Source organism: Aythya marila, assembly GCF_965140915.1.
Source record: "Aythya marila genome assembly, chromosome: 3".
NCBI lineage: Eukaryota > Metazoa > Chordata > Aves > Anseriformes > Anatidae > Aythya > Aythya marila.
The window spans coordinates 5,071,670-5,094,359 of NC_139044.1; the positions used below are offsets into that span (position 1 = coordinate 5,071,670).

The 22,690-nt window shown below is 35.9% G+C and overlaps 1 protein-coding gene and 1 long non-coding RNA gene across 2 annotated transcripts; both read right to left on the reverse strand.

Annotated features, from left to right (window-relative positions):
* Positions 1-2,700: 2,700 nt before the first annotated feature.
* LOC309877072 (protocadherin-11 Y-linked-like) lies at positions 2,701-10,758 on the reverse strand (the record flags this gene model as incomplete). Its single annotated transcript, XM_082758151.1, has 9 exons — positions 10,539-10,758; positions 9,412-9,560; positions 8,274-8,581; positions 7,466-7,735; positions 6,582-6,719; positions 5,895-6,108; positions 4,682-4,840; positions 3,349-3,500; positions 2,701-2,733 (listed from the first exon to the last, which is right to left on the reverse strand). Exons 2-9 carry the CDS (start codon positions 9,554-9,556, stop codon positions 2,701-2,703), a joined length of 1,419 nt encoding a protein of 472 aa, XP_082614277.1. The 5' UTR covers positions 9,557-9,560; positions 10,539-10,758.
* Positions 10,759-20,375: 9,617 nt separating this feature from the next.
* LOC309876026 lies at positions 20,376-21,708 on the reverse strand. Its single transcript, XR_014317108.1, has 3 exons — positions 21,612-21,708; positions 21,179-21,268; positions 20,376-20,437 (listed from the first exon to the last, which is right to left on the reverse strand). It is a non-coding gene; the product is annotated as an uncharacterized lncRNA (long non-coding RNA).
* Between the last annotated feature and the right edge of the window lie 982 nt (positions 21,709-22,690).

A 22,690-nucleotide genomic window follows, 5' to 3' on the forward strand; every position in this document is an offset into this window, starting at 1 on the left:
ATTTGCATTCATATTGCCAGTAAGCATCAGCATTTCACTTGCATGGCTATTTGAGACCTATCTCAAGTTATTTGATCCAACTTGGTGTCTAACAACTAATTCTGTGTAAACATTTCACACGGAAATCAATTTTTAAGGTTGGGAGATGCAACAATAAATCTTCTCAATTCGACTAACTGGCAACATTAAAAATAGGTGTAATAATTAAAAATATATTTAGCTCAATGTCAGAAATGGACTAGTTTTCAAGTTAGTTGTAGCTGTTAAGAAAGTTCATGAATCAGCTGTTAAACTCAAAGGTGTGGTATACAAAACATAAACATCATCAATGTGTTTTGTTATTTTTAAAGTAACAAGCAGATTAAAGCATGCATAGTGCTGAAAAGTGAAATGTTACCTAGATCCTGTTGCATAATTAAATGCTGTGGCTTCCATTGCAGGCTATTGTAACATAATAGCCACAGACTGAAAATTGGCTTGTTTTCTGCCACCAATTACTTAGTGGCAAGGAGTCACAGCATGTAGTGTTTGAACAAGAGAAGCATGCTAATTTAGAGAGGACTTGTTTCTGCTAATTCTCTGCATAAAGCTCCTTTACAAAACACAAAGCGATTCTGTCTGTGAATGTACTTGAAGATGCTCTGTGAACAGAAACGCAACATAGGAGTGGCTACTTTTCCTTTCATGGAGCCCTGTATTAGCAAAAGATTCGCTTTTCCTTCAATAAGTCTACACTTCTAGACCATTCTCTATGTATTGGGATTTTCAGGTTGAAATAAAACCTAAAATATCACATGGCAGAACAGAAAGTCTGTCTGGTTTCAGTATATTTACTTGTATACTCAACGTAAGCCCTCCCAGCCTTTTTTTTGGTAATTATTATTTGAGGGTACATTATTGTGATTCAGTTTGGATGACTTTTTTTTTTTTTTTTTTTTTACCTCTTCCAATCTTTGTTCTAGCAGAGAGGATGGGAAAACTGGAGGGAAATCATTTTCATCAATGACGTCCACATGCACAGAAACTTCATTGAATATGCTGGCGTTGGATGAGTCTGTTGCTCTCACTTTTAAAATAATTGGGAAATCTTCCACTGTCAATTTCTTTTCTGTTCTTATGATCCCAGTGGATGAATTAATAACAAAATACCCTAGTTAAAAAACAACAGAAAAAGAAGTTATTGTGTTTATGATTTTATTAGTTAAAACTGAAGATATGAAGACTTCAATGCAAGCTACATATCATTTATATGAGTATCGCATGCTACAGTTTTCTGCAAAGAATAAAATAAAATTCAACATGGATTTTCAAGAATGTCAGACATATCCAGGGCTACAATTAACAAAAACAAATAACCAAGAAGGTCAGAATGGGAAAACCAATGAGAAGTTCATTCCACCACTCTCTGTTCAGCTGGTCTTTTTTCCTGTTTCAGTAAGCCATTATTTTATTTCCTATGAAGTCCTGTTCTGACTGAAGATGCTGCGGATAACTTCTACGAGACCACAACTTCAAACAAAACATTTTTCATAAAGAGAAGTGCAAACTGACTACATTTGATGACTCAGTAATATTAGCTTTATGAGTTTAACATTAGTCTGAAAAATAAAAATAAAACACATGACACAAAGCACTGATACACTTGTCCCATGTATACTCATGGTACACATTTGTGTTTAAGAAAACGTTGCTGAATTAGGAGTTGGTTTGTTTGTTTGTTATGTTTATTTGTTTTTTAACCAACAGTTTTTATGCTGATTTAGGTATTCTTTCTCCAGTCACTGTAACTTTTTGCCTGATCAAGTACTACCTGATCTTTCTGCAGCAGACAAAAAAGCACATACAGCCAGTGTAGTCAGATCTGTATCATGTTGCTCTAATCTGACAGAAATTCAATCATGTGCCTGCACTTGATCCATATCAAATTTGTAAATCTGGTTGATACATACCCAGTATTTATGGCTGTAGAACTGAGATAAGAGCAAAAGAAAAGAGACAAGAAGCAATCCAAAAGCTAAATTGTCTGCAATAGTAGTTCTTTAACATACCATGTTCCTTGTTAGTTCACTTAAAGAGCTTACCCTTTTCATTTCCAGACACGATGCTGTATATCACAGGGACTTTATACAACACACTGATCTCAACAACAAATGAATCTGGCAGTATCTTCTCACTCAGAGGTGTAGGCTGATAGATTGCTTCAGAGAACACTGGGAATGAAATGTTGATGGGAGCTATGGTTACTGATACCTGCAGAGAAAAGAACATGACCACAAGGGTTGTATTTTCATGTTAAGCAGAAGTTTCTTGAGGTATGCAACAGCAGAAGTCTGAAACTTTTTCAGTAAGAAAAAGCCTAGGATTGCTGCATGCTGAGTTTGACACTTTAATATCTTGAGGGTAGCAAAGGTTAGTTTAAAAGAAAAAAAAAAAGTCATCAACCTCACTAATTTATGTTCAGATGTATTTTTCCTAAATATACAGAGGGGTTGTTTCCAATTCCTCCCATTACTTCTCTGGCTAAACAGCTCTCAGAAGGAGGATCTATATTTGTAACAAATTATTCCACTGGAGTATGTATGACTAGAGGAGATTGTAAGTACAATATTTTTAAATGGTTATAACTGATTTTATAGTGGAAAAATTGTGTCAGGCAGTAAATAAATAATGCCTACTACTTCTTAAAAATACAATTTCTTTCTAAATGTTGCCAGCCAGCTGTGGTCTGATGTTCTGAAGAACAATGTTTTTATAACTCTATATTCAACAGGACCTTAAAATGAGATTTTCTATGTTTATCCCTATGCATTTCTACTCTCTTTTCCTGAATTATGCTAACCTGTGATATTTAGTGGCAAAACACCACAGCCTATAAAAAACACTGTAAAAATATTTTCATTATCATATTTCAATTTCTTACTCTTCAATTTATAATTTTTTTCCTTGTCTCATAGGGAAGTAAGAACAACTGTCTACTGTTTATTGTATCACATACTTTCATTATGTCCCCTCTGACTGTCCCACTCTTTGACTTTGCACAGAAGTCTCCATTCCTATAAAATTCCTCCCTCACAGTTCAGAGCTTCTCTCTTTCTTGGATCTTTTCTTAAATGGGATGATCAAAACAATAACAAGTGATGTACTGAGCAGTTGCTACAGCAGCATAACTTCGTAGATATTATCATCTGGTATCCTGTTCCCGAAACAGAACTGAGACTGACATTCCCACTCCCATTTTGCACAGTTTTGCCTCAGTAAAACCCATTGCCTGTTGCTGTTACACTCAGTTTAGAATAAAACAGTGGTGAATAAACTGTATAAGTAGACACTAAAGAAAAAATGTAGTACCTTTACAGAAGTTGAAAGCGGTGGCAGACCTGAATCCGTCGCCGTGATTGTCAAGGAGTAACGCAGGAGAACAGCCTGGCTTTGTAAGTCTCTTGTTAATTTGAGCTCTCCTGTGGTACTGGAGAGACTAAAGAGGCCTTCTGAGTTTCCATCTAAAGAGAGAAAACCAAGTGTTGGAAATGTTCAACAGAGTCAGCAGAGACAAGTGACTGAATTATATGCCCAAAATTAGAGAGACGTGGGTTGAAAGGCTACTCTGTATGTGATTTGAAGCAAGACAAAGCATTTGAAGCAATATCAAGCCCCTCTTGATACTACATCTGTGTCACAGCATCCTTTGGGCCTTTAAAGGGCCTGTGAAGAGCCCTTGAGGCCTCTAGTCCAACCTCGTACTCAAAGCAGGATAATCAATGAAATCAGAGTAAGTTGCTCAGGGCTTTGTCCAGTCTGGTGCTGAAAATCTCTAAGGTATCTCTCAGGACAGCTTGTTCCAGTGCTTAGTTATCTTCATAGAGGATTTTTTTCCTCCCTTATATTCACAGTGGAGGTTTTTTCCCCCTAATGACAGTCAGAACCTTCCATTTCAACTTATGACTATTATGTTTAACTCTTCTGTCATGCTGCTCAGTGCAGAGCTTAGCTCCGTCTTCTCAGTAACCTCCTCTTAGGTATTGGATGAGGAATCTGAGACACAGTCTTCAGCAATCGCTGGTACTTGCTATCCTCCTTGAATCCTGTATCCAGTCCCAAAGGCCTGGAATACCTTATCAGTGTTGTGGTGATGTGAGCTGAGCATCAATTAGGCATTGAGTCTTCCAGGCGTTTGGTTAAGGACTACAACACATCCTTGATGCATGACAGCTATAGAAACCATACAAGTATGGTAGATGCAGATGCAGTTATCCAGTGTAACTGTTGGAGCTCAGATACACTGTTGTGTTAATTCCACCCAAATGTACCTGCTGTATCCTGTGTTTCATTAGGTTTCATATTAAAGGCAGTGTTTAAGTGAAACCCAAAATTCCCAATCTCTTCTGTAGGACGAGGATTTCCTACTGTATCTCTATAGTACTCGCTCACTGGATGTCATTCTGATCAGAATTTTTGTATAATACTATAATATAATTTCTCCAAAAAAAAGTCAGCTTCATGCATAGATGATTTAAAACACTGTACTTCCACACTTGTATCCATCGGTTTTGAATGGGATTGTTCCAAATCAGTTTTGTTGTACTTGACTTTTTCAAGGTCTTCATTTTGCGAAAGCAGTTAATAGCTTAGCAGCATACAACTACAACAGTAATAAACACCCATGAGATTTTTTCAAACGTACCTGTAATATTGTAGAAAATGCCTTCATCATAACCTTTGTTTTCATCTCTTGCATTGATATCTACTATCAGTGTGTTAGCTGTAGAATTGTCTAGGAGGATCTGGAAATACGAGGGCTTTTCAAATACAGGTCCTTCTTCATTAACGTCTTCCACGATAACTAAGAAAAGAAGGTCCATGAATGTAAATATGAATTTACATATGTAAATATGATTTTCGCCTAAGCAGTTACAGGCTTTTGTTTCAGCTAATATAAACCTGCACAGGCCCTGAGAATTGAGTGGGAACTCTTTCAATCTAAAGAAGATGGCAACCTTATTTTCTTTATTTCAAAACTCCTGCCTTTGTGGATTAAATTATTTACTGCTCAAGCAATAGTTTCCTCACAATGACTGCACTTCTGGCTAGCATGCTGTCACTACTATCTGTCACGAATATCATCACCTTATTGTTTCCTTGTGCTCCCTTCTATGTCCATAATCTTCTGGTATTTCTCATCTTTGGAGGATTCAACTGCAAGCATTGTGAGTCAGGATTGATTAGTTTTATGCTTGTATGTGACCTGGGACAATAGGGTCATGGACCACAATCAGTGAAGCAGGTCCTATGGTAATATAGATGAGACAGAACAACAGGTTCTGCCAAACAAAACCAGGGCTGCCCAGAAACTTGGGTAACAACGTCACAGAAATCTTTTATGTTGTTTTCTATTTTACATAGTTTGAAAAAAAAAAAAAAGTTGCTTGTGTGTTTGTTTTTTTTAACCCCCAAATGACCAAGAAAATAGCATTATTTAACAATATTTTTATAACACTAAAAATCAGCCTTTTTTTCACCAATCAAGAAGTAGACTGCCAGTAAACATGTAGAAAAAGAAGTGAATGATAATTCTGGAAACCTTTCCAATCAAACAGTCAAACAGGTACTCTACAAACAACATAGAAATATTTGTGAGAATATTGAAGTAAGTGATGCCAGTTAGTGTGGAAACCCTTCATTTTTAACAGAGCAGCCAAACATTTCTAGAGGAAAATTTAATCTGGCCATAATCAAAGGTCACATAATCATTTATATATGTTACTACTGAGGGCTTTCTTCATGCCTTACAATTATGTATACTAAAATAGTCCCTAAGAGAAATTAAAGGTTTTTTTTTCTTTTGTTTTGTTTTTGTTTGCTTGTTTGTTTGCGTTTCTGCAGTAAACTTGAGATACCTGTAATGTTTGCTGTGTCTTGCAGATTTGTCTCTCCAGGATCGAAAGCTTTCAGAGTAAAGGTATACTGGGCACGGCTTTCATAGTCCAAAGGTTGAAGAGTCGTAATAGCTCCAGAGAGTTCTCCGACATAAAATGAAGTCTCTCCAATTATGGTGTAATGAATAATGGCATTGTACCCTATGTCCTTATCTGTGGCTGTTGCATTCAAAATCTAAATGAAAAAAAAAATAACAACAAAACAAACATTCAGAACCAAGAGGATGGCAAAACATCCACAAAATACTGGTATTTAACTGTATAGTGTTTACTGCCTCAGTTACTTATACAGCCATTAATCACACATATAACTAGGGGAAGACAGAACACCTTAAGAACAGGGGGATGCTGGACACATTACATAGAGGAGGCTTATAACACACTGCCTGTAGGTCCTCTGAAAACTAGATCTATACAGCACCAGGAAGCAGGGAGAGCAGCACAAAGAGAGCTTAAGAAAAACTCAGTGGGACAGACACTCTGCTGTTGTATAAAATGAGCACATTGTGTGTTTTTACAGGCTCCACAGAGTCAAAAAAAAAAAATACATTCACCAATGCACAATCATGATAGATCAGTGTCACTTCCAAGTTTATGTAAAGAAAACAATTGCAGAAGAACAACCTATTTACTCTTAATGCCACATACCACGTGTGGAGGCTCATTCTCTTTTACAGTCACAGAGTATGACTTCTGGGGGAACACAGGTGGGTTGTCATTCTTGTCTTCTACAGTGATGCTTAGAACTAAGCTTCCAGATAGCGGTGGTCTGCCAGAGTCAGTGGCCTGTGAAGAACCAAGCTGTCATTAAACACAGCACTACATTGATGCAAACTTGTTTCACCTTTGTTCCTAAGTTTTGAAAAGAATCTTTGTCTCAGAAGACTTTCTTCTGGACTACTTATTGTCCAATTACATTGCTTTAACCCTGTGCTTGCTTTCCAAGAGCTCCTTGTCCTGCTAAATATCTTAGTCAGCAGTAGAGATCTCCTTAAAATACACTCATACGTTATGGCTGGTGCTGGACCAATTATTTGCATGCACAAACCTTAATTTAACTGATTAATAGCAGTAAAATCAATGGAATCAGCTACAACAACTAGATGCTTACAGAATGAATATACTTGGATTAAACTTTTACATTTTTAACATGGAAATATAAATATTACTCAGATATTTTAAATATAAGTACATATGTTTTAAAAGGTAGAAAAAATGATGGAAATTAACAACATTATGGACAGGCAAAGCAGTAAAAGAAATACAGTGGTGGCAGCCTTACAATCTAAAATGGGCTGAGGAATACTTTGCAGACTTCACAGTAAGCTATCATCTGACTATGATCCTTAAGATCTGATGTTCATGGGTCGTTTATTCACTAATACCAATTCACACGGCAGAAAAGCTTCTGGGTACAAAACATAACATTAATGAATTCTAGTGGAATTCACTAAGACTGAGATTTTCTTGTAATGATTCAGTATTTTTTTCTCTGTTTTATATTGAGATTTTTTTCAAATTTGTCAACTTACAATTATTTTCAGTTCATAAGTGTCCGTCGTTTCTCTGTCTAAGGATTTTGTTGTCATCAGCTTGCCCGTGGAACTGTCAATATGGAACACTCCAGCAAAATCATCTTGTAAAGAATAGCTTATCAGTGCATTATCTCCTATATCCATATCAGTAGCAGAAAATGTGCCCAACTCTAGACTATCTACATTCTCAGGAAAAGATAGTTTTGTTTGAATCAGTGTTGAGAAAACTGGAGGATTGTCATTGATGTCATTTATTCTCACTGTTACCTGTATTAAAAAAAAAAAAAAAGACATTCTTGAGCTGTAGAAACAGTATTCAAAGGAGAACTTAAATTCCTTTTAGTCTACAGAAGTCCACAGGGGAAAAACACCACCACCATCACAAAGGGATACATAACCAGCAATTTTCAACGTTTGAACATTTTCACACCTACAGCATCTCAACAACTTATGTATTTATTTTTAATTCTCAGTTGTTACAAGCAAGATAAACTATCATTTCATTGGAAAAAAATTAGCAGGATTAATAATTTATGGCTTTGGGGCAGAATGCACAGAGTCAGTTCCAGTGTTAATAAGTTTCTCTGTTTATGGTTTGTTCATAGAGGAACTCTCAGGAAGTGATGCAATTTGTGAGGTTGACAATATTTAAAAATTGTAATATGTCTTCAGGAAAAATAGAAATTAAATTTGACAAGGCTCTCAAAATATTCATGCTTACATAGTCATTACACTTATCTGTATTTTTTTCTTTTAATGTTATAAGCCTTTTTTAAAATAAATAAATAAATGCAGTATACTATACCAAAGCAACAGCTGTGTTGGGTGGCACCACAGAATCAACAGCTTCTACAAGGATGCTATATAGGTCATCATCTTCTCGATCTAGCCTGGCAAGAGTCACAATGTCTCCTTGGTCATCAACAGAGAACTTGTCAGTATGTGATTTCAGAGAGTATGCTACTTGTATGGCTATGCTTCCAGTCAAAGCTTTTACAGAGCCAACAGCAGTCCTAGCTGGTTCCTCTTCAGGAATGCTGAACACGTAGGTGGAGCTTTCAAAAGTCAGTCCGAAGCCAGTGTCATTTACCAGCAAGTAGAGAGTGACCGAAACTAACGAGAGAAAAATATTAAAATATTAAAAATACTAAAATAGCAAAGTTGCTGGTGAAATAATCATGACCCATGCCCTATTTCCCTAGATTTTTGAGGAAGTAATAGAAATTGACAGAAACTGGCACATGGGAAAGAGGAACAAGAACGAGAAGAAAAAAAAAAAAAAAGGCAGCAATGATGAATAATATAAAGGGCATGACTTCTAGACCTAACCATTTATACCTAAGTGGGGTTCCACAGTAAGCCCACTTCACTGATTACAGCAGCGTTGCTTCAATACAATAGGACAGCAAGGGTCACCAATTTAAAGTTAGCAGGATTTCCTTTTTTTTTTTTTTTTTTTTCCCTTCTCTTACGCTAAATTATTTTGTAACAAAAGAGAAGGGATATCCATAAAACCTCATGATTTCATATTCTATCAGGGCCTTTCATCCTACTTTATCAACATCAGTTGTTGTTACTGTTCATGAGAAATCAAAACTCTCTCTTAAAAAATACATTAAAAAAAAAAGACAATTACATCCATGTTACCGAATATTTTTTAAAAGAACTAAAATGTGTTTGGAAGGCAATTCACTATTTGTTTAAACATTTCTAAATCTACGGAAATACAGGAAAAAGGAACACACTTCATCTGACTTATTTTAATATATCCTTCTAGAATGGCTCCTACCACAAAGTACATTGAGCACTTTTACTGTAACATGAATTCTAGCTCTAATTTGTTTTGACTGGACAGTGATAGGATTCATTTCAAATTTCAACATTTGTAAACGTTACGTTTCTGTGGGAAGGAAAAAAAAAAAAAAGTGAAATGAATAGTTTACCATTTGATGTAAGCTGAGGGACTCCATGATCAGCAGCAATAACTATTAGTGTAACAACCGTGTCAGCTGTGATATGGGCCAAGTTACTGCTGAGGATGATTTCTCCAGTACGGTTATTTATATGGAAATCATCAGAACGGTTCATCAGGCTATATGAAAGAGAAATCAGTATAACATTCATATTAATGACACAGAAAGAATCCTCTACTTCCTGTCACTTCTGTAACAAGCAACAAATTAGTATTTGCCTATTTCTAAAGAATGGCTAAGCAAAATGTTTTAGTAACATTAGCCTAAATATATCAGCCTTTTTTATTTCCTAGCATATCTTCCATACTGACAGCAAAAAAGACAGCATTCATGCTTTCCATTCCCATTAGATCTCAAGCCTTTGATCTTCCCATGAACAGAAGGCAGCTACTGCACACTCAATGCATATTCAGCAATATCAGAAATAGAGGTGATTTTATATGAAGGTTGCAGACCTGCTAATTCCTACTTTCTGCCCACTCTCACAGATAACTGAATAACTCACAAGAAAAAGTAATATGTTTAAGGTAGAATGTCATTTCACAGTTAAAAACACTATCCTTCAAGGCATTATTTTTAAACACCCACAGTTTTCTGACTGATTCATCTGTCCTTTTCAATCCATACTTTTCATGTCAATGTGTATTTTCAACGATCCAAGAATCTTCCTCAATTAATATTTTATGCATAGCTCATTATGGAAGTTACTGTTTCTTGAACTCCTCCTCCCAGAAAACAGAAGCCATATGAAAAGATAGCCCTTCCTGGAGATTTATCTGTTTTCTACTCAGAAATTCCAACAAGTCTATACAAAATTACAGAAATTAAAACAAACCTTGGCTTTCAGTTCTTGTTGTTATCATTTGATTGCATTCACTTTTTTTTTTTTAATGGTGTAATCATAATTTGATAAACTTTAAAACACTGAGTAATTGCTGTCCTCTTTCCTAAGTTTAAAAATCATTACTGGTTACAAGTTCATCACAGCACTTGTAAAATATCTACAAACAGGTCTTATCTTGTCGCCAGTAAAAATACTTTGTGACAAATAAAAAGACTCTTCTGTTTCTTTAACAATAGATACTTATTAACCTCACCTGTATGAAATGATAGAATTGTTCCCAATGTCAAGGTCAGTAGCAGACACTGACAGCACAGACGCTCCTTCTTTTGCTGTTGCTACACGTACACTGGCAGAGTATTGTGCCTTTGTGAACTGAGGAGCGTTATCATTCACATCTAATACTTGAATGCTGACGTATGTGAAATTCTGGCATGGTGACAGGAGAAAATCATGACTCAGAAAATGTACAAATGATTAAATTTTTCAATAAAAGCAAGTTGCAATGAAGAATAATGTGATCCTCTGTATTACCTGCCTTTGAGGAATTCCGTTGTCAGATGCCACCAACAGCAGCTCATACTTCTCTTTGGCTTCTCGGTCTATATAGCCACTAGCCAAAATGGTTCCGTTCTAGAGAAGGTAATACAGTTTAACACTGATCATTTTGATAACTTCTGTAAACCAAGTTCTCTAAAAAGATGAAGAACTTACATTCTCTGTTCTCCTTTGGAGGAAAGTGATATCTGACCAGTACGTCTTAGCTTTTGGACCTGGATTTATATTCCCAAATTAGTTTGTGTGCTGATTTTGATTTCATGTCTACTCAAATAGCTACTTCCTATTCTTTTTATCCAGTGAGAATAACCATGCCAAGTAACCTGCTGAAAAGCAGTATCTAAATACCTTTTTCAGAATATTCAAACCCTTACCTGTTGGATGCTACATGGATTATCCCCATCCTCAGCTGATAAGTAATAAGTAATTCGTGCATTCTCTCCCTCATCCAAATCAGTAGCAGTTACATGGCCAACTACAGCAGGAGCAGCCAACCTGTGATCTCCCTCCAGAACTGCAAAACTGTATGGCTGCATCTGGAACTCAGGGTTATTGTCATTGACATCCAGAACTGTGATGTGGAACAAAGCACTTGAACTACGTCCACCCACTTCATCAACTGCCCACACCTGCCAAAGGAAACAAAATTAGTTGATTGCATTGTCATTTTAACCAGCTGATGAAGATACAAAAAGAGGAGAAGAGAATGAATTAGAAATGAGCTAAAACTGCAAAGTCAGTCCTCAAATTTACTTGCAAAGTGAATCCAGATGTAGTCTCCCTGTCCAGTTCTGTGTCATTCCTTAATGAAAGTACTCCGGGGAAATCCACAGTAAATGAAGTACTGTTATGAATAAAGTATCCCTGAGAAAATCCAGCCTAAAAGGAAAACATAGTTTATTTAAGATTAAAATAATCAATATTTTTAAAAAATGCGTTTTTTATCAAAATATTAATACCTGACATTTCTATAGGACTTAAAGAAGTGGAAGTGCTTTGCAAGGTTTAATAAATGAAACTTTCCAACCTGACCTATGGGAATAATGGATTTAGGCAAATAGAAACTGGGATAGTAGGAAGCCTCTGTGGGCTTCTCTATTGGGAGCTACCCATTCCCTCCCTAAAGCTCTCTAAGGCCAATCCCCATGATGCAAGGAGCAGCAGCACAGTTTAGTGGGGTCTGAACTGGGAGGAACATTTATGCTTCTTTAAATTACAGCAAACCAGAAATCTTTTCCTCCAAACCAGTTCACTAGCACCATTGGTTGTATATGCAATTTCTTTATAAAGCAAGGAGAGAAAGAAACAACTTTTAATAAAGCGGAGTGAAATTGTGTCATTTACTACTAAAGAAAAACAACCTATACCAGTTATACAACAGATACCTACCTCGTCCTCATCAGTAACACTAAATGAGTAGATAGGACTGCCCTTTTGTATGTTTTCAGGCACAGATACGTCATAAACTGCCTTATCAAATTTTGGTGGGTTATCGTTGACATCTAGTATGTGGACAACAACAAGTGTCTTGGTGCTGAGACTTGGCTGCCCTCCATCTGATGCCTCCACTTCTACATCAAATTGCTTTGTGGTTTCATAATCCAGCTGCTGGCTCAGGGAGAGCTGGCCTGTGGCCGAATTGACAAGAAACATTGGCGAGGAGGTTGGAGGCTGCTGGTTAACAATTCTGTACGTCACGAGAGCATTGGCCCCAGCATCCAAATCTGTAGCAGATACTGTCAGGAGTTCACTTCCAATTGCTTTGTCTTCAGGGACGCTCACTTCATATCTACTTGATGAGAAGACTGGAGGGTTATCATTCACATCATCAATGACGACTCTTAAATTGAGAGCTGTAGAAAGCATGGGTTGGCCTTGGTCACTGGCAATCACCGTTAAATTATAGAAGTCTTGTATTTCTCTGTCCAATTCCTTTTTCAGCAAAATTAATCCTGAAGAGTCAATATCCATTTTTTCCTCTGTACCTCTCAGAGCATAAGTCACTAATCCATTAAAACCACTGTCTGCATCAGTAGCCAACACTGTGGTGACAGAAGTTCCAGCAGGCATATTCTCCAGAATATTAAGGGTAGTGTCGACTACACCAAACACAGGATGGTTATCATTGACATCTGTAACTTTGATGAACACGGTAGCATAGTCAGTAGTACTTCCATCTGACAAGGAAACATTTAGTGTGTAACTATTCTGGGATTCGTAGTCCAGTTTAGTTTTTGTCCAGATGACACCATTGACATCGACATCAAATGTAGCTGATTCTGTCAGTACTTTCAGTGTAACTGGTATATGAGGATTTAGAGATTCATATTTTACCTGTGTAAGATATAGAATATTATCCATAAATTAATTTAAACCAATAAACGACTGCCTAAAAAGAATAGTTTTAACTATGCCCAAACTCGTCTTATAATTTTAATCATTAAGAGTAAGAATCAAGCCACAACGTACACAAAAATACAGCTGGAGAGGACTGCTTCTTATTGGAACACTATAAAAACAGAAATGTAAATACATATAATACATAATAAAACTATCAGACCACAATTTAACCTTTGGTTCTGCCTTCCTTTACAAATAATAATAGTAATAATAATACAGAAAAAAAAAATTAAGTAACTCAGGCAGACAATAAATCAAAACACTAAAACACATTATGTTCTTTCCAATTTGGTGTTAGACCTCCCTTCTGTCTTCAGAACTGCATCTAAGAAGGAGCTATCACAGTACACTGTAGTAGCCAGCTTGCCTAAGTATTTTTTAATTAAAACAGGAGCAAGTTCTAGAGTCCTCTTTGAAAATACCTTTATGAAAGTTCTCTAATGGGAAGTCTCCATTCCATAGCTAAATTGAAAACCCCACGACATGATATATCACCAACAAATGAGACAATATTGCTTATCCTGGCCGAAAGGATAAGAAAAAAAATAATCTGATATTGCTTATCCTGGCCTTTTGGCCAGGATAAAGTAAAGAATAGTCATTCTTACTCTTGTTACTTCAACAGGACTGGCTCTCTCTTCTTCCACAGATGCATTATACATTTTTGGAATAAACTGGGGTTTGGAATCTCCAACTGCAGTGATGTGTACTGGCACTGATGAACTTCTTGGAATTACCCCACCTGGAACAAAAAGAAAATGATCTCTCAACAAATGCACAAAATATCTTCTGCCTAATATATATATATATATACACACACATATATACATACATACTTTTCCACTTGTACTGATATTTTTATTTCATCCTTACTGCTACTACTGTGGTACTGCTGAGAGGTCCTACCCAAGATCTGAGTTTCATTTATTGGATGTTACCCTTCTAGTACATGTGCTTGGATACACACCACAAGACATACTACCTATTTAGTACAGACAAACACAGGATGCAGCATGCATCCATTGTGTAACTGTGTTCCCTCCAGCACCCATTTTACCCAAACAGCCATGCTTAAAAGACACAAAGCTCATAATGATCAAATCAGATAGATGAAAATCAGAAGGCTGAAAAAAACTTTGGATGTTCATGTTAGCAGCAGTGGGATACCCTTCCTAGGTTATATTTATCTCTGTCCTTATTCAGATCATGAATGTTCACTGATTTCTCTGTTATTCTTTTAAACCAAAGAAACCCTCAATCCCTCAATAAATATGTCTAAGGAATGGTTTTGCCATCTCCTTAGTTTTTCTACACATACATGGATGTGAAAACACAGAGCAATATTTTAGTTTTGTTTGATTCCCTGTTGATGGATGACTGAATTATAAACTCCTAGCTTGTGCCTGAATCTCATAATACTATCCTGTGCAACACCAGTCAACAATTAAGCTAAAGGAAGGTGTGAGACTTATGTTATTTTGCAGGTTCCCATAGCCACCAAGCAAAGTGAGAATTGATAGCATCAGCAGGAAACAGAATTTTACCAGACATGGAGATATTACTTCGGATGAGTAAAACAGCAACCTTCTCATCGTCAGGAAAAAAGAGCAAGTATTTTTAAAGTAAAGTCTAGGAGCCTATTTTGACAGCATTCCTTCAAGACAACAAAACAAAAACAACCAAAAACCAACCAACCACCAACAACAAAAATTCCCAAAGAAAACAAACCCCTTCACTTGAGGGTAGTTGTGTGGATCTGTACTAAAATCTTGTCTTACCATCAGTAGCTGTTATCCACAAGACAAAGTCCTTAGACTCATTGACTCCTAGTAGGATTACTGTTTTTAAACTGATTCGTCCTGTGGATGTATCCAAATCAAAGTATCCATCATCATTGCCACCAGCTAAGGTAAAGCTTATCTGTCCATTTATACCATCATCTGGATCAGTAGCAGCAACCTGTAGGGAAAAACTAATTTTATTCTAGTTTCTTATGCTATTATAAAGGAACACATAATTCCTTATTCCTGTGTAGTCTGCAGAGAAAATTATTTATGTAGCAGATACTTACAAATTAGTATCATTTTTTTCTTATTCCCTGATTTATAGTAAAAAATATATATATATATATATATACATACATACATAAACAAACAAGTAAAACCAGCAGAAAATAGCAATATTAATATTCGCTTATGCCTTTATCTATTTCCTGTGTGATCGGTGGGTTAAAACTCACAAAGAAAGTTTGCTCTTTGATGCACACCCACTGTCGTTCCAGCAGCAAGAGTGAAATCTTGCACGTATGAAATTTATATGAATGACACCAGGCTTATACTTCAGAAGGTCTGCTTCATAGCAATTCTAAAGTCACTGGAGGTAGATTGCTCAAGAGATTACATCAGGTGCCATTAAGTCAGTATACTTGGGTATGACTTTTGATACTGACTCTCTACACATCTCACCTCTTGAAATCTTTTTAATCTTGGTTTCCCCTGTTTTGCTTGGTTAGCTAATTTACCCTCTTACAAAAAGTAGATTGTATCTACAAATTATCTACAATGCTTCAGCATTAAGCTGCCTTTCAACAAATTTTACAATTATATCATCTTCTGTACTTCAGTCACATTCAGTTTTCATTAAACACATTGTAAACACCCAAGTCCAAGATTAATATTTTCTGTCTCATGTTTGTGGAATTCAGAATCTAATATATAAAAAAAAGTCCTTTATCATTCATTCCCTAACCTCATATATGATAAAAGCATCCAGGACACTGAGCTTACAAAACACCAAAATATGTAAGTTTTTAAATTAAAGGTAGACTGTTTTTAAACTCAGAGGAGTTCAGAAAAGATCCCTTATTCAAAAGGACCAGAATACAAATTGACGCAAGGATTTGTGCATACATTCAACTTAAACAAAAACGACATTTTTATTTAGTACTTCTAGTACCTGAAGAATGGACATTCCCGCAGTCATATTGATGAAAATAACTTGCTTATATGGTGTGCCTGTAAAGGTCGGGGTGTTGTCATTTTCATCTAGCAAGATGATGCTGATTGTAGACTGTGTGTTATTGTATGGTGGCAAATGATCTGTAGCAGTGACCTTGAAAATGACGCAGGAAAATTATTGCTTTGTTCAAACACATTTTCTAAAAATAGTAAGAAAGACGAACAGCAATTATAAGCCACATAAACTGCATCACTGTACTGGTATTTCCTTCCAGATAATTCTAATGTCAAAGTCCAGATTTGATTCTTCAAACAAGCTGCTGATTCACTTTAGTGAGAGTCAGCCTTTTTGCATGACAGATTAGATACCACTTGCTTGCTTCAGCTTGCTTTGGAAAGGAGGAGGCTTATTTTTAATACCTGTAGATGAAAAGATGGTGTTTTCTCCCTATCCAACAGTGTGGAGTTCCTCACAGTTAGGACCCCATCACGACTTAGCTGGAATGGACTGTCAGCTGGAGTAAGACTGAATGTTCCCTGGAAGCCTCCCTGGAAACAGAAATGGTATTTGTTATTAAACAGGACAACCATTTAGAATATTTTCTTCTTATTTTCCAGGTGGAGAGCATTTAACCTTCTGATTTAATTGAGTTTTTTGGCTCCACAAAAAGAGGAGTAGGCAACTTGGAAGAAATGCATCACCAAGGCTGGGGGCCACTTGCAGTTTTGTGTCCACTTTGCACTTCCGTACTTTCATATTTGGGACCTTATGCAAACCAGAGGAGTTTCATTCCCTAACCAGACAAAATTTACTCTTTGGATGCATTACTCTCCCTCTCAGGGAAGTTAAATTTAGTTTGTTATGGTTAAACATACTGAGATAGTCAGAAGTAATATCTATAGCACTATTCACTATACCTATACAGTGCATTTTATGGTATATTTCAGAAGTACAGGATTTGTAGCAACCATAACTATGCTGTCATTTTACCTCATCTTTGTCAGAAGCTGTTACTTCGAGAACTTGAGTCCCATCTGGCAAATTTTCTGGAATTGAGACACTGTAGCTTGACTTTGAGAATTCTGGAGGATTGTCATTTTCATCTTCAATAGTAACCAGCACTATTGCATCAGCTGTTTTGAGGTTATTGTCCTGCTGAGCTGCCTAGAAAACAGGGCTTGTAGCTGTTAGTTCCATACCCAGATAACATTGAGCCATTCCACCTTACTACAAAGAGATCATATATGTTCAGTGAACGAAGGCACCCTTTATCCTATGTTTTAAATGACATGTGTAATGAAGCCTTGATGCCAACTGCCCCTTAACATTACCATGTTATACACTATTAACAGCAACATGGATTCTGATACTAGTTTATATATGAAATGGAGACTCATTATTAACATAGTGAACTGTAAAACAATAATTACCGTAATGCCCACAACAAGAGAGGGACATTGTTCTCTGTCAACTGCAGTCTTTACTTCCAATACTCCACTATCAGCATTGATTGAAAAGCTCTTGTCATAGGCTGGGGGTTTCACTGAAAAGCAACAAAATACTGTGGGTTAATGAGAATGAACTACAACAGTAAGTCCAATCTGTTCCTTCTCTGTCTGTTATCTTCTCAACCATAGCAAAAATGAGCAAACATTCCAGGCTTTTGTTTTTTTCCCCCTTCAAACGCTCTGTCCAATTTAAGAAATTCACTTATACTTCAAGAGTCTCAAATTTAAGTATCTCATAAGCTTTTAACAGTTCTGTCAGAAGGAAAATGTCCCTATGAAATTGATATTTCTAGATGGTCTCAAATGGAAATTCTGAATAGAAGCATCTAAGTTGACTTACACTTTGAATCAGGAATTGTTTACTGGCAGGATGTAAAGAACATCTAAACATTTTTGAACAGCTAGACCTTGCTATAATGACTGAAATTAAGCTAACTCAGCTTTCAGAGCAGAAATATCTAGAGTTCTTTCAGAGCAGACATATCTTCAGAATATCTAGATGAAAAGAAAAGCTCTTACCTAATTTGATGCTGTAAACCACTGTTTCATTTATACCTAAGTCTCCATCTGCAGCAAATATCTGCTCTGGGAGAATAGCCACAAGACCCACCTAGAAAACATACACAGCTGATTAACTAAAAATAATACACAGAAACTTAAATGTGTTCATTAATTAAGTCACAATTTTGATTTAAGAAAGTCAGGTTGGATGGGGCTTTGAGCAACCTGATCAGATTAGACTGGATGATCTTTGATGGCCCCTTCCAACCCAAGCTATTTCTATGATTCTATGATTTAATCACTGGGATCCAGAAAAAAATAAACAAATCTGTCTGTCATACACGTTTTACCAAGTGAAATGATGAGCAAAATACTTGATGGATATACCATGTTTGCTTTAAGAAGCACCAGACTTTGTAGCAGTAGTCACTGATGGCATTCATGTTAGCAACACTCAGTGTCTCAATTCCACTGCTCTCTGGGAAAACAATATGCGAGTCTACACTATAGCCCTAATAAAAGCAACAGTTTGTTTTAAAGATAAAACCATTTTAGAAGGTCCAAAAGGATTCTTTTCAGATAATTAAAGATGAACTTCCAGCAAAAGGGTCACCAAAGGTATAACACCAAAAGCATTTGTGGTTTAAAATAGATTAACATGAAGATAATGATAAAGAAATAATACAAATAATAATGATCTATTTTAATTTTAGTGTATTACTTTGATAATGCTGCACTGTGATTTTGTTTTGTTAATATATACAGAAGCATGAATTAATCAAATACATTCCAAATAGAAATTACAACATTCCCTATATAGAAAAAAAAATACAATATAATCTAAACCTCAGCTTACAATTCAGATTCTTATTTTGCTTACTTGATTGTAATAAAGTATGAGGGAATTACATTATCTAAAACTGAAACCAGGCAGCTAACTCCAGGACTGATGGGTAGTCAATCACCCTTCCAAGTTTACAGTACAAGCCCTGTCGCGACTTCTGTTATTTATTTATTTTTCCCTCCACAGAAGAATCTGTTTCTGTGGAAGAAAATTTGATACTTCATTTAATATGTAGGCTCTCTACTTGGTACTTGGAGGCCTACTGTTGATGGGACTCACCAGTTGGTACAAATCAAAGCAGCCTTCCATTAACCCTCAATCTTAAGCAGCTCAAAGAGAAACTTTCCTTGAGAGAAAAACTCTGTGTTCTCTCTAAATAAATCTATTTACATTTGCAGCATTCAGTGAAAAGCTTTTACCTTGTTTTCTTTGATTGTTCCATTGTACATTGATTGTCTGAAATAGGGGTTCAATGTGTCATAATCCTGTACATTAATTATTACTGAGACATTATCACTGTTAGTTCCAAATTTTTCCTACATTCCAAGAGAAAGAAGAAAATAAGAAACATTGCGATGAAAGAGCAATTTTTCAGTGGAAACTACAGCAGAATATTAATACTTGTGCTTTGTAATGCCTACATTCCTATTACAAGAACTCTCACTTCATCAAATTCTTCCAATTATATTAATAATACTATCAAAAGGTAATTGTTCTTAGGTATTAATTTTGTATCGGGAATGTATTACAGAATAGTACTTAGGATGTAGTAACAGTACATGTACTGCAGCTGTACCATTTCCTAGACAATGATTTTTTGTTGACTTATTTCTTTTTTACTCCTAAAAGGCATTGAAGGCAAATGCATATTTAAATCTCAAAAAGACACAGAAAAAGGCTGTAGATGGTAAGCTACAGCAGTAACAGGATGTTAGATGTGCCAGAGTGACCAGGTGAATATACGATAGAATAGCAAAGAATAAATGTACTTAGACACATACTTAAAGAAATGGACATAGAAGGAAACTCGGGCTGATATTTAAGGGGAGATTCAAGGGGGGCTTAAATATTTAAGAACGTGCTACTTTGCCTGCAGTATGAGCCAAAACGAAGACAGAACTTTTGGTTTAGAAACTCCCTAAGCTGTAGATTTATAGAAACCAGGATGTTATAACAACAGAAATATCACTATATTATATATATTAGATAATATATTGGTTCGTTTTTTGTTGTTTTATTTTATTTCATTTTATTTTATTTTATTTTAGAACATACCTTTGCTTGGACTGTTAAATTGAAATGGTTGATCTTGTTGTAATCTAAAGTTTTATTCACCATGATGTTTCCATCTCCTTCCCTTATATAAAAGTAATCAGAGTTTGGTCCCTGAAAAATGAATCAATCACACGTTTTACACGATTAATAATGAAATACATTTTCTTTTCTCTTCCCACCTTTATTATTGGAGTATCCTTTAAGAAAAGGGGGGGGGGGGGGGGGGGGGGAACACGACACACCAGAGATTCTGCCTAACACCACCTCTAAAATATGCAGACCCTCTTCAACACATTCTATTGCCTCTCCCCTCAGTGCCATTAGAATTTTTATCCGATTTATCACATCCTATGGTCAGGAACTCAAGATCAGATAAATGGCATCATAAACTATAAAAGAAGCAGAAACAGCAAGCTCGGATGCAGAGAACTCCACAGCAGATACCTGAAGTTGGTTGAGATAATCTTTTTTTTTAATGGTTTACATTTATACCTCATCAGGATTGAAGATCAACAAGAAATCTTGTTGGCACAAAATTCAGAAAGAGGGGAAACCGTTTCACTCCTGTTTCTAAGAAGTACCACAATGTTCCTTAGCTGTAGCTGGATAGTACCACAAAACATTTCTCAAACTTTAATATACAGATTCAGGGCTCACTGCATGCTATGCTGGTCTTGCGGTACAAGTTATTGTGGTCATCACACTATCCTAATTTTAAGTGGTCTTTCTGATGACAGAATTTTGCTGATCTGTAATAATAACATTACAGTACAAGATGCTATACTTGAATCAGGTACCAGGCTATAAATGTAGCCTGGTGTTCACAGTCTCAGATAAACAAAGGATACTCACCCAAAGACTGTAAGTAATAAGGCTGAAATCAGATGAGAAATCTTTATCCCGAGCTTCCACTTTTATAACCGTGAAATTTATTGCAGATACCTAGAAATAAAGATCATCAAGTGTTTGGTCACAACTCCCTTTTGCTATCCCTCCTAACTTCCATCAGGAAAACTTAGCCACCCCTCAGCACATGCAAATTACTTCCAATTTCCACTTTAGATCAGATAGCTGAATGTTCCTTCTTCACCCAGTTCCTCCAAGTAAGAGTGCACGCAGCCCAGCCTTTCTGTTCCACACTCATATGAAGGTATAGGAAAGTCACATGAGTATGCAGATAATTATTAAACATCTATGTGGTTGCATTAGAACCTTACATGTTTTGGCCCCAGAAAGTAATTTCAAAACACCACATGAAAAATTATTAACAGGTGCTGTAACCCACCTCGGATACTGAAGTGTTATACTGACTTTTCAGAAATTCTGGAGAATGGTCATTAATATCTTGTAATGATACATCCCGTGCATTCACTACCTCAGACTTCATAATGGAAACAAAAGACACATTAGAAGTGACAGCAATAAGGCAGCAGCATACAACTAATATTTAACTTCATCATATAAAGTGAGACCTTCAAAGAGACAATCCCTCAGTTTTAAAAACTCTGTAATGAAAGAGTCAGACTACCACTTCTAACAGTGCAGTAGAAACTTTGTGAAATACTTTGAAATTAACTTTTTTTTTTTTTTTAATTTACCTGAGAACAAAAACACTCATTCCAATTGGCAACTTTAAAAAACATATCTTCTATAAGATGTTCTTAACTCCCTGCATGATACCTTTAAATGAAATAGTATTTCAGAAAATAATAGTTTGGATTAAACTTAGACAAAAAATACTGTTGATTACAAAACTTTTACTTACCATTCCAGTTCTTTGGCAAACAACAGCGTAAAAGAGATTGGCACTCTAAAAATTAACAAACGAGCAAATGAATAATATCATCAATTAATTCCTAATACGTTTGTCAAAGAATCTTTATGTCAACATATACATTGTAAAGTTATACAAAACCACTTCTAGTACTTGAATCTTCAGACATGCCATGCTGAGTTGACAGTGAATTGTTCATCTGATTCTGTTACATGAGCATACTTTAACTGAGGTTTACATTTCAATATGCTGTACCAAAACCAATTGTTTATAATATACTGCAAGTTCATTACAGATTATTAATTGTAATGTTTAACTGGCTGCCATTCATCTACATGTACTACTGGCATTTGTCCATGCAGATCTCACCAGCCATATCCTGGCTATTCTCCCTAATAGAAAATTGACAGGGAAATGGACAATATTCATAACAAGCATAAAAAGTGTCATAAAGTTGTCAAGAAAATGTTTTAGTCCATTTAGAAAAATATCCAAATGAGCAATGAAAGTGTTAATATTGTAATATATTTTCATCAATTAGAAATCTCAATTGTAATGCTGTTTTTTTAAAACTGTGGGTTTTGTATGGT